The following is an 18,770-nucleotide window of genomic DNA, read 5'->3' as shown; positions in this document are numbered from 1 at the left end:
TCTAACCTGATGCCTTACTGACTTTTTCAGTAAAAAATATATAGTTATGTCAATTTGTAATGAAGTGGGATCGTCACATAGCAACACAGTCAAAAGAAACATTTAATCTGCTCTTATTATGAAAACATTATTTGTTTTAATGCATCCCTATTATTTAAAAATCATTCTTTTTTCCTGTTATTTGTTGTTTTTTCATTCCATTTTTGGCTAAAAAAATACAGAATCTTCACAACCAAGCCCTTAAATCTATATATTGCCCTCTATTATTACATCTCAGTAAGTAGGAGGTTTGTACTATCTACATCAACATTTAATCTTTGCCTTGCAACCATTAGTAACTGTTCAAAGTTACAACATTGAAAAAAGTGACTTACAACAAAGGTTGTTGCATCCCAAGGTCATGTGATCACTATCTGTGACTTTCCCAACTGGCTTTCAACAAGCAAAGTCAATGGAGGAAACTAGATTCACATAATAACCATGCGATTCATTTAACAATTGCAGTGATCACTTAACAACCATGACAAAAGAGGTCACAAAATCAAGTGGAGCTCTTTCAATAACCATCTCGTTTAGCAACAGAAATTCTGGTCCTAATTGTGATGATAAGTAAAGGACTGTATTGCACCAGGAACCTATTTCTAAGTGCCTAAATGGCTGAAGGCATTCATTTCTATCTGGAAAATACACATAGAATTTATCTCTAAAAATGGACTAACATACATACAACACCACAGGCACATTAAAGGATTAAAATATATAAAAAAAACAGGAGATTAAAAAACTGACCTGCTTTGTTGGATATTCGTTTAGCAGGGCTAAAAATAAGGCATAACATCTGGAGCAATCTGCCAAAGCTGTACAGCAGTCATTGAAGGATGAAAGTTTGCTGCATGTTTGAAACAATAATATAGATGAGATTTTCTTTTATGATTTCCAACTTAAATCTAAGTATTTGGTTTTGGTTTTAAACATTATTCATAGTACAAAATGAAAAGGCCAGCATTTGCTATTTTTGTACAGTTCAATAGAAGTAACAATTAAAGAAACAAGTGCTATGACTTTGATGACTAAAAAAACCCAATTCTATCACAAGGAATAATGACAATCAAAAGCTTACTGTATTTTTAGGTCTATAAGACACACTCACACACACACACCCAAAGTGGGTGGAAATGTCTGTGTCTTATAGAGTGAATGCTGCTGAAGCCCCGCCCACTCATCGGCCCCCACCCTTCAGCCTCTGCCTCCCCGCAATTTGCCTCCTTGCAGCAAACAGCAAGCAGTCTGGTCAGCTTCAGCACAGCCCGATTTAGCATGAGCAACTGATTGGTAGTTGGATCGGCTTCCTGGAATACCTCCGATCAACTGTTTCAGGCTGTAGGGATCGCCACTGGCCATCACTATCTTCACCACCCATTGCTGCCGTTGCCTATCGCTGCCTCCATGCATCCAGGTGGGATCCCCGCCACCTGGAATGGCCCAAAAATAGGACGTGCAGAGGCCGAAAATGGAGCACACAGAGACTGAAAATGGGGCGCACAGAGGCAGTGATAGGCGGCAGCGATCCCCGCAGCCTAGAACAGCTGATAGGTGGTATTCTGGGAGGCCAATCCAACCGCCAATCAGCTGCTTGAGCTAAATCAGGCTATGCTGAAGCTGACCAGGGCTGTTTGCTGCAATGAGGCAAATTGCTGGGAGGCAGAGGCAGGATTTTTTTTTCTTGTTTTCCTTCCCAAAAGCTAGGAGCATTTTGTGGTCTGGAGTGTCTTATAGTGCAAAAAATACAGTAATTTAAGTTGCTAGTAGAAGATAACCCCAAATCCCGCTACTGTTTCTTTGAGTCCCACTATGATTTCGTGTAGACAACACAAACATCTTCAAGCATCTCAACAAGAAAGACAAAGTGGCAGCAGCCAAGGATGATGCAGCAGCAAAAAACATGAGGAAGTACCAATAAAGGAGAATATTTGTAGCTCAGGGTTGAGATCCTTGGTGCTCTCTGAGCCTTGTTGTTTTCTTGCAGACGTTTCATTACCCAAACTAAGTAACATCATCAGTGCACCCAGGATGTTACCTAGTTTGGGTAATGAAATGTCTGCAAGAAAACCACCAAGCTCAAAGAGTACCAAGGGACACATACAGGAAGTGGCTGCTGTAAAGCAAAGTGGTATATTTTTATGAGAAGGAATAAAAGAAGTAACGACAGCAGTGACAGCGAAACAAAGTCCTGAGGCCCTCAGCTGATGGCAAGAAGACCTTGACCTGTTTCACTGGACCATTTAATTATGGATTACTGAACAGAAAAAAAAATCAACGTATTATTGTATTCAGTCTTAAATGCTGCCTGCTGCCAATGGCCACTGCTACAAGAGACAGATTTCCTCTTTAATATAGTGGCATTCTTTTTCTGAAGGAATCACACAAGGGATGGAATATAAGAAGTTTTGTGTATTACACAAACAATGCCCCTAATTCACTCCTATGGGGATGTTTTTGATGACCTTTGCCTTAGAGCATGGGTGAGTTAAGTTAGTAACCTGAGGCCATATCTATTGGTTGCTTGCACATACATATATATCCATTCAAATACACCTTCACATAGACAGACGCAGTAGTATTCAGTAAAAGATCTTTTAGGGAGTAGGCAGAACTTAATCCGTTCCCAATAAAACAACTCAAAATTAGTACTGCACCATATTTAACAGTGAAAAGCAACAATATTTAAAAGGCACAATGGAAGAGGTCTTATGCTCTTCATGCCTAATGATTTTGAGGCCAATTTCTGTTTTGCAGTCATTTTAAAAATCCACAATCTTGAACATGGTTGCTATAAAGAAGGAGGAAGCAATAACGTTTCTTCTTCCCCCCTTATAGCAATCCAAAAGCAGGTTACAGCATTAGAAGCAAAGAACAATAATCCTTTCCCATACACATTATCTGCTGGCTGGGTGAGGGAAAGAAATACTAACACTCTTAACAGAAACCACAAGTCAAAAAAGATAATGTACTCAAGGGCGCCCAGCAGACTGGGTGGCCTACTTGTGTTTGGATTGCAGAGGATTTGTGTTTTCTGATTCAAAAAAGCGAGCCAAGACAATCGTTTAGGAATTAAACGCTATACTGATACAAAGTATTTCAACAGAAATATAAACAGTATCTCCATGGAAGCAACCACTTCAATAGATAATGAGATGGTTGCTTGAAGAAGCAAAAAGATCTACATTGTATTTTAAAAAAAAACAGTGGGGCTACCTGAATATTCTGGCCACATTGGTACATACATCCTTGTCACTCATACGTTTCTCCAATGTGAGGCAGAGTTCTGGAATGGCTCCATACTCAAGGAATTTGCACCTTGACTGAAGTAAGTCTACCAAGTTTCGTAAAGTGGCAGTGAGCTAAAGAGAATACATTTAAATATGAATTAAACAAACACGGTAAACATAATTTTATTAGGAAATGTAACTACATTTTGCACAGCCTTCCTCTGATGGCAGTAGTGTGAAGCTCCGTGGAAAATTTAAAATAATGTAGGTTGTTTAAACTTCAAAATATGAAACAATGATACAGGCTTTATTGTTAAAAACATACCTACTTATAACTTTATTCATCATTCGGAGCTGCTGCTTCTATTTTATTTATCAAATTTATAGAATTGTCCATCTTACAATACAAGGGACTCTCAGTGTAGTAGAATAATTTTTTAAAAAACCAATAGTTTACAAATAACAGCAATTATTATTATTGATAACATTAACAATTAATAAAACAAATCATGGGTGAAGGGATTATAATGAGAGGGCCATCTTACTAGCTTGCCAGTTCTCAGCTGGCAACAAGAAGTTCTTGAGAGGCCTTTAGAGCAGTGATGGCGAACCTATGGCACGCATGCCACAGGTGGCACGCGGAGCCATTTGTCAGGGCACGCGAGGCGCTGCCCTGTCAGCTGGCCAGCGTGCATGCGCGCGCTGGCCAGCTGAGTTCACCCTTTTTAAAGCCATTTTTCGCCCTCCCCAGGCTCCAGAGGCTTTATAGGAGCCTGGGAAGGGTGAAAACAGCCTCCCCGCCCTCCCCCAGAAGCCCTCTGGAGGTGTCAGGGAAGCCTCTGGATGGTCCCTGACGCCTTCGGAACGCTTAAAACGACCGTCCGAGCAAACCGGAAGTGACTTCCGGTTTGCTCGGAGGGTCCTTTTGAGTGCTCCGAAGGCTTCAGGGACTGTCTGGAGGCTTCCCTGATGCTTCGGGAGGGAGTCCGGGGGGGCGGGGGAGGCTGTTTTCACCCTCCCCAGGCTCCTATAAAGCCTCTGGAGCCTGGGGAGGGAGAAAAAAGCATGTAAAAATGGGAGGGGGAGCGCCTGTAGTGCGCGCATGCGCACTGGGGGTCGCGCATTCCATTATGGGTGCAGCATGCCCGCACACGACCCTCCTGCGCTCCCCCCACTTATGGCACGTGAGCCAAAAAAGGTTCGCCATCGCTGCTTTAGAGAGTCAGGAGTGATTGTGTCAGTGGAGGGGATATTCCACAATGCAGGTGCCATAGCCAAGAAGGCATGCCACATAGTATCCCATCAAATGTAGCTCCTTAAATGACAGATTCCAAACCATGCCATCTATCTTTGACTTATTTTTAACTCTCACTTCACAACTGAACAGAGAACTACTAGGCTTCAGTTCATCTTTTTTATGCCCAAAATATTTTTCTCTAAAAAGATAATATTGGAATTACAATTATTTATTTTGCATGTGGTATGATACAATTTTTAATACATTTTTTTAAAGTCATTAGGGCTATTGACAGATGGCAAGACATAGTTATTTCTTTATATACATTTAAAAACAATTAGTCCATTTAATTAGCAAAGACAGTTACAAATCTTTCAACATTTTTTTAAATCTCAGGTTTCAGGTTACATGAGGTACTTATTGTAAGTCACAGAAGGCTTTGCTAATTTCTTCAAACATAATAACTTGGGGATTCTTTTCAAGCCTAATGTAAAGCTAAACAGCTTTCAAAGGTGATATTGCCTTATGTGAGGAGGATGGGCAGTTTCTAAACAATAGTAATAAATAAAATAAATAAATATTTTCTGGAATCAATTTCAACATTTCATGGTCAGCCTTATTAGAACAAGAGCATTCCCATTCTCCATTAGTCCTCGATGGAGCTTGCATCTTGTATCTCTCTACTTCAATGATTCTTAATTGTATGTCCTATTGTTTGTTCCAAGAAAGGAATGTTATACTGACACAATACCATGAGCTACTGTGATTGTTGTACTCTTATCAGCAAGAAGTAACTATGCTGCCTAAATCTTAGACAAGAGGCGCTATACAAATATTTTACATACAAAGTAAAATGAAATAGATAAATACAAGACCCAGATTCAGTAAGTACACAATTAGAGCTCTACTGCACATGTCAGAAACTGGCAGGAAGACACAACAGGATAGGAATGCCTTACTTACTATTCGTTTGGTATGTACGGTAGTAAGAATTTTCCAATAATTTCTAGTAACAATTTATCAGTTTCCAATAATGGACATTATAGATCAGGGGTGTCAAACTGGCAGCGTGCGGGCCAGATGCGTCATGCGCAGGCAACGCCCACCTCAGCTAGCGAAGGGATAAAACATTGTGAAATGTCACACGATGGCAACATGACACAGCAAGTTTGATACCCGTGTTATAGACCATTCTAGAACTATTAAGTTAAAGCGCCTGCTGCACCTTAGATTGCTTTAGCTAATTCAGAAAAGCTCACCAAGGTGACACAAAGTTAGAACTGGAATAATATAGACTAGACTGAATACTTGGAAAATATCTCAGAACAAAAGTAGTAACAAACCACTTCCACAATAGTGTTAAGAAAAAAAAAACTTGGACAGTCCACCAAGAGTCAAACCTGGCAAGGGAACACCATTAGAAAGTTTGAAATTTTTTAGTTCAATACATTGAAATAAATGAATAATGGAAATAAAAATGTAATCCTGACCTGGACCAAGAGATGTCCTGAACTGGAAAATCGAGTATCATCTTCATTAATTTCATTAATCATTCTCATTACTTGCAGCAGGATTTCAATAGCTCCCTTGTTGACCATTTCATTAATGAGACTCGCATTGCCAGAAATAAATTTTATAGCACCAGTGCAATAAAGAAAAGCTTCAGTGTTTGTTTGCAAATCTTCAGTTCTCAGAATCTCAAGCAGAGAGTCTATAAAAAAAAATAGCATGATGTGATTCTTCCTCTCCAGTGCAATTCTCTCCCCTCCCCCCCTCAGCAGAATAAGGTTTAGTTCATCCACGCCTTATTTTTTCAAAGGAGCTATCAAATAAAGTAATAGCTTTCTAACTTAGCTGCCCCAGAGTCACCATGAATGAAATGGGCAGCCATATTCATTTTTCAAATTAATTAATTCCTAAACTATTGATTATTGTATACAAAATTACAGTAAAATTTGTGATATAGTAAGCAATATAAAATGGATCAAATAAATAAATAATTCTGTGTTGTTATTTATTTAAAGTATTTTGAATGAAGGCATTCAATGGGACTGTAAAGACAGTTGCTCAAGATTAATTTACTAGCTGCCATTGCAATAATTCAGATGAGGGATAAGGAAGAGAAATAGCTAAGGAAATCTGTTGAAGAGAAGGAACTTGAAACAGTGGAGCTTATGTTTATACAAGCTATTTCTGGCTGGTTTTTTTCCATTGTAACTATGTGAGCATATCCCAAACCCAAGGCCTGGATTAAACGTTCTCCCGAGTCCAGGAAAGTTTTTGATGAGGGCAAAGCAATAGAAATTTCCCTTTTGCAAATATAGCCCTTAGTGATTGCAAGAGGGTCCATTTTTAAAAAGGAAATCAGCACAGAATTTAATTTGCTTAAATGGAAGTTGCATATAATGAAAAGTCTTGGTCACAATAATAAAAATAATTACAGGCTAATTATTTGATTATTAGTAGGTACTAATCATGTGTCTTATGTCAGCTAAAAAGTATCTTGTCTTCCTAATAGTAATACCCAGCTATGCCCAGATTTTACTTTTTGATTCCACTGCCTTACTTTAATTTTTTTTAAAAAGAGAAAAAATTAAAGGCACATTAAACAGAAATAAAAACACATAAACACATATAGAGAGAGAATGAGAGAGGAAGACCAACTAAGTTACAAACTTTGACCATGTGAGTAATATTGACCACTCTTTCTATCGCGAACACTTATCTTCAATCTAGCATTTGAAATCAGATGTAGCAAAATCTTTCTATCAAACATCTTTTTAGCTACTGACCACACACACAAATAAATTCAGAGTTCTTTATATTTCAATGCATTCCAAATTGTCCGTATATAATTAATAGCACAGTAATGTATTTAAATTATATGATATTTCTCTTTCCAGCATCATATGAAACTTATGTCTATTAAAATAAATTATGGAATTATAGAACAAGTTTTAAACATATGTTTCATTTCATAATTTTATACAGGTAGTCCTCAGTCTACAACAATTCATTTAGTGATCGTCCAAAGTTACCATGGCACTGAAAAAAGGGATTTATAACTGTACACTTATGACCTTTGTAGCATCGTGTGATCAAAATTCAGATGCTTAGCAACTGACTCATATTTATGATGGTAGCTGTGTCCCAAGGGCATGTGATTCCCCCCCTTTTGCAATCATCTGACAAGCAAAATCAATGGAGAATCCAGAATCACTTAACTGTGTTACTAACTTATCAACTGTGGTGATTCACTTAACAACTGTGGCAAGAAAGGTCATAAAATGGGGCAAACTCACTTAACAAATGTCTCACTTAACAACAGAAATATTGGGCTCAATTGTGGATATAAGTCAAAGACCACCTGTACTTCCAACATATAGATACTGATACCCAATGGCTTGCTAAACGTTCTTTAGATTACCCTATAAACACAAAAGTATTTCCTTGAATTAATCACCTATTAAGATGATAGGATACAAATCTAACATTCTTTTTTACATTCTAGCCCATTCTTTGGTGGATGAAAATATTTCAATACTTCGTTACCAAGTTGCCTACAAGTTCTAAATTTTCAATTATAACAACAGTTTAGGAGTTTCAAAAGATATACATAATTAGCAATTTTAGGAAAGTAAAATGCATGTTGCAATACATTCCATAGTCTGATTAACTAAAAGGTCATTAACATTAAGTCTGATTAACAATAATCAGATCCAAAATGTTACCATTTTCTTGCCCCAAAATTCCAGATGAAAGAATTGTGCAATGTGTAAACAAAGTATTAATGTATCATGCAAATTAGGATTATAACTTCCCTCCCATTCACCATTTAAATGTCTTACATCCTTTGATGCAGGAAAAATGTAATTTAGCTAAATCAGGTGGGAAGGGAGAAGTCAAACAATATCTTTCTAATTGCTTTTTGAAATATGTTACAGATTCCATGATGAAACAGAGATCAAAGAATAAGCCTGGTGATTACTTTTCATTTCTCTCTATATATTTTTCTTGGATTCCAGCTGCAATTTTTATGTCTAGTTCCTACCCAGTAATAATATTTGTATTTCTGATTAGCTAGTATTATCTTCATTAGCTTCAAAAACATTTAGGATAGGAAAAATCAGAAAAAGAAAAAAATTAACACCAAAACGCAGGTTGAAATCATATTTATACTGAAATATTTGGCAGTTTCATATTCCCCCACAACAAGCATATTATCTTTTCCACATTATAAAAGGCATTTTACTCAGTCACAGAATAGCACATTTACCTACCCAATATTTGGTCGTTCTCAATAAGGGAATCGTTTTTTTCACTTCTACTGATTTTAAATACTAATTTGCAAACATTAAGCAGATTCTTCCCACTCACTTTCAGCTATAAGGAAAAAGAAAATATATATTAAATAACTATACCTTATGTTTTAGCTGTTCTTTTAACAGCAGATATGCCACACAGCTCATATTATAGGTGGTCCTTGACTTACAACTATTCATTTCGTGTCCATTTGAAGTTACAGCCGCACTGGAAAAAGTGACTTGGTACCATTTTTCACACTTACCATTTCAGCATCCCCATGGTTGTGTGATCAAAATTTGGATGCTTCGCAACTCACCTTTTGTGACCTTTTCACAAACAAAGTCAATGAGGAAGCCAGGTTCACTTAACAACTGTGTTACTAACTTGATAACTACAATAACTCATTTAACAACTCTAGTAAGAAAGATTGTAAAATGGGGCAAAGCCTTGCTTAGCAACAGAAATGTTGGGCTCAATTGTGGTCGTAAGTCAAGGACTTCCTGTATGTACATGCTGCACTTAACTGAAACTAGAAACATTTGCAGCCTTATCACAGCTTTCAAACGTATTCCAAAACAAGTACTCAGATAAGAGCTCCCATATCAAATGATCAACATATGACAGCCATTTATCTAATCCAAAATTAATGGAGACGGAAAAAAATCTACAAGAAAGAAAGTGGAAAACAAATTTCAATACAATCTTAAAACAGGTACTCCATTTATACACCAGGTCCAGCATTCAATACTACAGCATATAAAACAGGGCTTCCTGTTATATCCAATGTACTTGAATGTGATATAAAACTATCTGCAAAATGCTGATTAATCTAATGACACTAAATCAGTTTCCCGTGTTATATGCATTTGGGTAATTCTAACTGAAATAATCCTGCTTTAGACACTACATTACAGGAAGAAAAATGTAACCATTGTTATCCACACAGATATATTGCAAACCCACGCACATATAGAGAATCCTCATTTCCTTGATGAATACATTTTCCCAACACTTGAGTCCAGCATACCATTCTGAATGTGTGAACGGAGAAGTTGTTGAAAGTAGAAAATTGTTAAAAACTTAGCAACAAGTTCTTAAAATTATGGCATAGCTACTAGGTGATGATTAGAAGGTCCTGACAAATGTCTTAGTTACAACTATGACAAACATACTTTCAAATAAATTAAATAGTATATCACAAATTACACAAGCATGATATGATAGTAACAATTGCCAGCACTTTGTAAAAATGTTGTATAAATTTTTGAATGGTTTAGGAGAGATACCATACACTATAATAATGAATATTTGTTTTCCTCTTGAGTTTCTTCTGCTATCTATCCCTTTGATATTCAACCAATCAAGAAAGAAGCCAGGGAATGTGGTTTATGACTTATTCTAGGACTCCAGTAAATATATTCAAACGAATGCATTTATTGTTATGCCTTGAAAGCAAAAACTCTCACAAAGTGTAGCTCTTTTTGGCATACAGTTTAGTTCAAAAAATTTGACTAGAATGAACACATAGTATTTTTGTCTACTATTGTGTGCTATCACTTGGGCTGAAATTCTATATTTATTTACTTGGAAGTAAACTCAATTCTAAGTAGACAAAGGAATAACTGTACTGTTAATCTCCTGGATTTTAAGTAAATCTAACAATAGAACAAAAGAAAATTAAGTGTAATTTTGAACACTGCAAAGTTGAGTTCTGCAACCTCTTGTAAAAAATTGATTTAGTAGTTAATGTTTAGTCATATTTCTCAGGATATAACTACCACTTTCATACAAGTATCCTATAATCATATTCTGTAACAGGTATGACATATTTAACTTACACCCAGAATGATTTTTGCTAATTTCAAGCCAAGAGGATCTGAAGTAACATCAACTAATTTATATAACATCTTCAACAGTAAATTTCGTCTCTTGAATCGCTTGCCAAGCATATTTCCTTCTTCCAGTGTTTGATAAAGAATAGTGCAGGCATCGCAAAGTCTTTCTACATTGTTTTCTATTTGATTTGAAAAAAAGCAGAAAGTAAAATTAGCGATCAAGTATTTTAAAGAGGAAGAAAGTAACTTTTTAAAATAAATACCACAAAACCTGCACTATCAACAAACACAGCTATTTTAATTTTTTATGGACACAACTGGAGAAGTTCAGTACTCCTTCTGAAAATGATTCTGGAATAAAAACTAAATAAATAGCTTTTGGTCAGTATAATTCTAATATGTTTATGTGACTATCCCTACCTTTCCTAGAAAGAGTATGCATTTGTCTTCAACTAGACACCAAACTAGGATCGGGTGTAACCTGCTAGCATCCTTTCCATACGCAATAAAGTTCTCCCAGAGATATGGGATCAAAAATATGGGGCTTCCTTGCACTGATGTTAAGATGAGGGTACTGAAGGAGTCAAATGAATATATTACACTTGGCAGATAGTAATAGCACTTAGACTTATATACCGCTTCACAGCGCTTTACAGCCCTCTCTAAGCGGTTTAGAGTGACCATATTGTCCCCAACAATTTTGGCTCCTCATTTTTACCCAAATTGAAAGGGTGGAAGGATGAGTCAACCTTGAACCTGGTGTGATTTGAACAGCCAAATTACAGGCAGCCGGCAGAAATAGCCTGCAGTACAGCACTCTAACCACTGTGCCACCCTGGCTCAATTTCTTAAGGCATTCATTTCACCTCTTAAAATTCCTAAAACCATTTCAAAAACAGGTCATGGCTCCACTTATTTTTGAAACATGACCTCAAATATGCCATTTTGGCTGGCAAAGTGCGGGGCGGAGGGGAATAGGCAGGACAAATGTTGCAGAGCCTCTGTGGTTGTTCGTAAGGGTGAACAACTCCTCTGATGCTGCAACATTTGTAGTTTTGGAACGTGTTCGTAAACACTGAAGCGCTTATTGCGTAACTGCAAACGTTCACTAAGGAAACACTCATAACCCGGGGATTACCTGTATTTAGTAATGGTTTGTATTTGTTACAATTAGAAAAAAAAATACCCACAAATATGATAGTCTCAAAGTTTTGGTCTTTTAATTCCTAATATGGGGTTTGTCATTCAAAACATCTAAAATGTAACAGGTAGCCTACTTCTAGTACATATCACTAATATTTACAGCCTCTTTGAATATTTATCAAATGCATTCTTAACTGACTTTTAAACCTTGCAAATACATCTTTATATCTCCATCCCACTTTGCCCCCAGTCTAAAGTAAGAGCAGGAATATAGGCTATCTTGCTAGCAATGGGACTGTTTAAAATTGGTAATAGGAAAAATATTATTAGAATTAATGAATAAAATTAAGCATTGAAAAGTCTAGTTTATGAAACCCAAACAAATTTTATGGAACAATATTATTTACCAATCTCTAATATATGTAAAATTGGTAAAACTTTTATTTTCCAATAGCTTTCTTCATCTTCTTCTTCCTCCATTTCATTTGCTTCCAAATTATTTTCTGAAACATTATTATTGAAGAGATTATATTAACAATTATTTTCAAATAGTCACATAACAAAACTTATGGCAAAACATTAAATAAGACTTTAATTTGTTTTATAACGGTATGTACCAATCAAGTAAAACATAAATATTTCAACAGAAATTTCTTAGTAATCTAACTTCAACAATCTCGGTAATAAAAAGAAGAAAAACAGGAAACTTAAGCAAAGGCAGACAAGTTCAGAAGTTCCTTCTCTCGGTGGTTTATTGATATAACCACAGCTTTTTATGCTGGTCACAAAAATGACACTGGTCTACATTTATTGGCTGCTGTTTTTAGCATGTAAAATCCAAAAGCCTTAGCAACACTGAGCTTCAGATAACTGAATGTTAGTTTTCTTAAAAATCTACCCACTATACAGAAGAGAATCATTACAATTCTATTTAGTACTAACTTGCTAGTTTTTCACTTGAATAAATTAACATTTTCTTTTGGTTCACAGAAATCTTTCTTTGTAAAATCACAAATAATAATAATAATAATAATAATAATAATAATAATAATAATAATAATAATAATAATAATAATAATAATATTTATTTCTTAGCCGCACCCTCTCCCGAAGGACTCGGGGCGGCGTACAACGAAACATACGAAATAAATATGTAAACAAAACAAACATATAGCAAAGACATACACTGAAACATACACCGGAGGAGGTCGATTGATAAAAACAATTAAAATACAATATATAAAACCCCTAGAAATTAAATATAATTAAAATACCCAGTTAAAAACCCGTCAGGAGCAATACGGTTAGATCAAAGTTGAGCCAGGCCAGCTGCTTGGAATAGGTGGGTCTTAAGCTTAATACGGAAGGAGCGGAGGTCAGAGGTATTCCTAATATCCGGAGGGAGGTCATTCCACAGGGCTGGGCCCGCCACAGAGAAGGCTCTACTCCTAGGCGCCGCCCCACGACATTGTCTAGCGGACGGCACCTGGAGGAGCCCCTCTCTGTGCGAGCGAATTGGTCGCAGGGATGTATGGGGCAGAATACGATCCCGCAAGTAACTAGGTCCTAAGCCATGGAGCGCTTTAAAGATAGTTATCAAAACCTTGAAACGCACCCGATAGACCACAGGAAGCCAGTGCAGCTCGCGCAGGAACGGTGTCACATGGGAGTACCTAGTACTCCCCATAATTACCCACGCGGCTGCGTTCTGGACCAACTGCAGCCTCCGGGTGCATTTCAAGGGAAGCCCCATGTAGAGAGTGTTACAGTAGTCCAAGCGAGACGTCACCAGCGCATGAGTGACTGTGCGCAAGGCATCCCGGTCCAGTAGGGGGCGCAATTGGCGCACCAGACGAACCTGGTGGAACGCCCCCCTTGCCACGGCTGTCACATGGTCATCCATGGACAGCCGGGCATCCAGGAGGACGCCCAAATTGCGCGCCCGCTCCACGAGGGCAAGATGAATGCCCCCAATGGCCAATGATGGAATCAATTGGCTGAACCGGGGGGCTGGTACCCACAGCCACTCCGTCTTGGAAGGGTTGAGCTTGAGTCGGTTGTCATCCATCCAGATCCGTACGGCTTCCACACACCGGGACATCACTTCGATGGCCTCGTTGGGGTGGTTCGGGGTGGAAAAGTACAGCTGAGTATCATCAGCGTACAGATGGTATCCCACCCCGAAACCACGGTTGATCTCACCCAGCGGCTTCATATATGTGTTGAACAGGAGTGGCGAGAGGACCGACCCCTGTGGCACCCCACAAGTAAGGGGGCGTAGGGTCGACCTCTCTTCTCCTGTCAACACACGCTGCGTCCGGTCAGAAAGGAAGGAGCCGAACCACCGCAAGACGGTGCCCCGGACCCCCAACCCCTCCAGCCGGCGCAGCAGGATACCATGGTCGATGGTATCAAAAGCCGCCGAGAGGTCTAATAGGACCAGGATAGAGGAACAACCTCTATCTCTGGCCCTCCAGAGATCATCCACCAACGCGACCAAGGCCGTCTCCGTGCTGTGACCGGGGCGGAAGCCGGACTGGGGCGGGTCTAGATAATCATTTTCCTCCAGATGTCGTGGGAACTGGTGGGCCACCACACTCTCTACAACCTTCGCCAAAAAGGGAAGGTTGGAGACAGGACGATAATTGGCCAGCTCCAAAGGGTCCAGGGAAGGCTTCTTGAGCAAGGGTCTCACCACCGCCTCTTTCAAGGCAGCCGGGAGAGACCCCTCACCCAACGAAGCATTCACTAGGCCCAGGAGCCAGTCTCGTGTAACCTCCCAGGATGCCAGTACAAGCCAGGAGGGACACGGGTCCAATAAACATGTGGTGGGTCGCAGTCGTCCACGCAATCTGTCCAAATCCTCGATGGCAACCAAGTCAAACTCCTCCCAGATCGAAACCTCAAGACTCGCCATGGGCGTCTCCACTGGACCACTGACTGGAACCCAGTCTCTCCGGATTTGAGCGATTTTATCCTGCAGATATTTACCAAATTCCTCTGCCCTGCCCTGTAAAGGGGCCTCCCGCGGCCTCTGAAACAAGAGGGAGCGGGACACCCGAAACAGGGCGGCAGGGCGGTTCTCCGCGGATGCAATGAGAGTGGCACAATATTGACGTTTGGCCGCTCTCAATGCCACAAGGCACTGCAAAGCTGAGGCACTGCAAAGTGCCTGTAAACACACAATAGATCAATCTAGAGAGTTTAGCCCTGCCAAACGTGACCTGGGCTGTCATGTCAAAAAACCAATCCCTATTTTCTTTCGTATAATCAAATTACACGTGTATGCATACGTGCACGTACACAAACACACAAATGGCACCCATTTTTATTTATAAAATTATGTGCTATAAATTTATATGGCTCAGTATGGCATAAAATCTCTTCCATTCCTTCTTCCCAAGTTGGTAAGAAATATAGCAGAGTGCCAATATCAATCTTCTTGAAAGTTACATATAACAAATAATAAAAATTAGATGAGAAACAAAATTATATGGATGTGCAAAATATTCCACGCACATCCCTGTGTTTGGAACAGGCTGCATCAACTAGTCCATTCCACACGAGTTTAGTCCAGAGACATACCTAAAACATGCACAGTATGTGCTGGGCATGTTCTAGGGCAGTGTTTCTCAACCTTGGCGACTTTAAGTCCTGTGGACTTCAAGTCCCAGAATCCCCCAGCCAGCTGGCTAGGGAATTCTGGGAGTTGAAGTCCACAGGACTTAAAGTCGCCAAGGTTGAGAAACATTGTTCTAGGGAGAGTGAAAATGGGAAAACATAAAAGCCACTGGTTACAGCCAGATTGTGGTTCATCTGATACAGTCTAACTCAAATGTCAACAGATAGCACATTTACCAGGTACCCCACAAAATGGATATTAGATAATATGGAAAATGGTATCAACTTTCAAAGAGTTCCCAACTTCTGAAAGAATATAGAAAGGTAATTGTGATGCCTTCCATTTCCAACTCCCTCAAGTGCTATAAAAAAAACCACACACGCAATCAATAGCGTCAAAAGCTACTGACAGAGTAAGTTAAATCAATACTTCCCCATCTCTCTCTTTCTCTCTCAGGACAGATAGTCCATCAGGGTGATCAAGGTCATTTCCACACCAAATCTGGTTCTGAATTTAAAAGGTTTAGACAAGCCATTTTGTGTAAGGGTTCCTGGACCTGCAGCGCTATTGTCTTCTTTATGGCTATACTGGAAATCAGTGGACCAGCTTAAATGGATTGAATCTGGGGAAGGTTACATAAGCAAGATCCTTCACCACCACCGATTATGCCAAGGAGCACCATAGAAATAAATAACCTTTAAAATAGTATAAGAGCTCTGCTTTAGAGAAATATTAATACTTTCTGAAATCACTGGGCAGGACAGATTTCATGGATGCCCTTGTAAGTCAAGCTAGGGAGATAACAGACAATTTGAAGAGTGAACCAAACCATGAATGTCTACCTTGAGATAAAGAATATGACCTACACTTCACCTATAAGCGCTGTCTTTCTCTTCTCTTTCCTCCTTATTGTTGGTACTTCTTTCTGTACTGGTAGTCCTTGACCTATGACACAATGGAGCCCAAAATTTCTGTTGTTAAGTGAAACATTTGTTAAGTGAGTTTTGCCCCATTTTATTATCTTTCTTGCCACAGTTCACAGTTAAGTGAATCAGGTTTCCCCATTCATTTTGCTTGTCAGTAGCAAAGGTGATCACATGACCTTGGGACACTGCAACTGCCATAAATATGAACTAGTTGCCAAGCATCTGAATTTTGATCACGTGACTGTGGGGATGCTGTAAAGGTTGTAGCTCTTATAACTTTGAATGGTCATTAAATGAACTATTGTAAGTCGAGGATTACCTGTAAATGCTTACTTCTACCAATTGGGCCATCTACAACTGTGGGCAAAGCCATTATCTCATGATCACTGCCAGCCCAATTGGGGTTCAGCATGATTTTTGGGGAAAGACAAGCAGGCTCTGCTGGAGGAATCACTTTATTGCTTCCTTTCCCTGACCACCAAGACATTTCAGTGCAAGACAGAAAAATTAATGGCTGTTCCTCGACTTCTTCCAACCAGTGTTTTTAGAGTTAGAAGACAGTTCAAATTTAATAATATAATGAGATCATATCATGTACAGATGGGAAAGGTTTACTAAAAATCAGTGAATACTAACTGGTGAGGAACATAAAAGGGAAGGTAGTAAAATGCTCATGTAAATGCTGTGGGTTTCTCATAATCCCCAAGTAATTAATTTATATATGTATATAAACATATATATGTATGTATGTGTGTGTATATATATATATATATACACACACATACATGCACACACACACACACACACTGGTCTTTTTGTATTTGGATTGCAATCTCAATCTTACACAGGAAAAGACCCGAATACAACAAGATCAGCATACCTACACCCGTGAAAATCTACGAACACACACACACTCAAATATATATATGTTTATATATAAATAAATATATAACTCCCCCCCCCCCCCCCAGGGTTCCACAAAAGACTAAAGGCAAATAAAAAAAGGGAGTCCATAGCAATTTTTCTGTGATATAACAGTAAGGACCAACTATATTAAAAAGCCCACCCCTTGCCTGTTTTTGTGCTCAAGCTGTCATCACTCTGTGTCTGTTCGAGAGATAGGCAGGAAGGATTCTGGGAGATCCTTTTTTAACTAACAGGTTGTATGAAGAACTCTGGACAAATGATTTCAATTTTGGAGCAGAACTAGGGAGACTATGGTTCAAGTCTACTTCCGCCATGGAAACACACTGGATGACTTCAAGCCATTGGCTTTTCTCACCCCAATTCATCTCCTAACCTAAGGACAAAAATTGCCATATATGAATATACAAGCTCCTGATGGAATAACAGGAACTTGGAAAGCAACGGAATAAGCTGCTTGCTCTAAACTGTTTATTTCTTCGAATTGAACTATCGGTTTTAATTGGGATTAGAAATGCATCAGTCGTCAGAATTGATAGCTTAATTTTCTACATCTGACCATCTCATCTGACCAACTGACTTAAATTTATGAACTATAAAAGCAGGCTGATGTGCATTTAATGATTTTCTCCTTAAGTCATATTAACATTCTAATTGGTGGAAGCAATTCCTAGAAGGAACATGTAAGCCATACTCAAAGATTTCCTTGATTATACTAGCGCTGGGATCCCAGATTCTATATAGCTGCATCTGGAGCCAGATTAAGTCTCATTTTAGACTCCTTCTCCATCTTAAAATCTCTAGACACTAGGGATGATAATTAATGATACTTTATACATCCAAATTTCTGGATGACTAATCTCAAGAGTTTCAGATAAATGTTGACAAACATGAGGGACACAATGGAACTTCATGATATTCTATTGTTTAATGTTGTGGAATGGAACACAAGTCCCCAAAATCACTTTGATATAATTTCTCAACTAAGGACTACGGTTTCTAAGTCCTCCACAGATAAACCACTGGGTGACACTGCATTCCTGCTCTATAATTCTCATCATATTACAATGTAACAAAGATTGATTCTATTCTGTGATAACTTTAAAACAAGATTATTCATTCTAATCAATATAATCTAGCACTGCTAGATTAATTCCAATGCTTTGCCCAATAATTATGCAATTAATTCACAGAATTAAATCATCTTTTTAATTAAACACTTTGTGGCTGTCTCCAAGTTTCAAACACCTCATTGTCTTTCATCCCATGTCTGCCAATTTCACAGGGCAAATAAAAGTCTAAGGATCAACCTTCCAATAATTTGTACATGACTTACCATCATATATTATTTTTGTTTACCTTGGACTCTTACAAAACAAAGATATCTAAACCAGAAGAAATATAAACATTATATAAAAAATATCCAGCTTTTAGCTTCATGAAAAAACTTCGCTTGAAAAAGTATGATGAAAGAACAAAATCTTATTTATGTTAGTCTTTATTACACAT

At 38.4% G+C, this 18,770-nt stretch overlaps 1 protein-coding gene across 1 annotated transcript in view; it reads right to left on the bottom strand.

Moving 5' to 3' along the window:
* ARMC2 (armadillo repeat containing 2) overlaps nt 1–18,770 on the bottom strand; it is a 42,864-nt gene that overhangs the window by 8,553 nt on the left and 15,541 nt on the right. Inside the window, exons 8-13 of the mRNA XM_081941607.1 lie at nt 12,197–12,292; nt 10,650–10,825; nt 8,787–8,889; nt 5,997–6,217; nt 3,256–3,401; nt 790–889 (exon numbers count right to left, since the gene is read on the bottom strand). Of these exons, the coding sequence (XP_081797733.1) occupies nt 790–889; nt 3,256–3,401; nt 5,997–6,217; nt 8,787–8,889; nt 10,650–10,825; nt 12,197–12,292 (842 nt within the window). The remainder of the gene's footprint in view (nt 1–789; nt 890–3,255; nt 3,402–5,996; nt 6,218–8,786; nt 8,890–10,649; nt 10,826–12,196; nt 12,293–18,770) is intronic.

Source organism: Natrix helvetica (genome assembly GCF_964273705.1).
Source record: "Natrix helvetica genome assembly, chromosome: 2".
Classification (NCBI taxonomy): Eukaryota; Metazoa; Chordata; class Lepidosauria; order Squamata; family Natricidae; genus Natrix; species Natrix helvetica.
The sequence above is the reverse complement of the archived record's forward strand: the minus strand, read 5'-3'. Positions and strand labels throughout refer to the sequence as shown.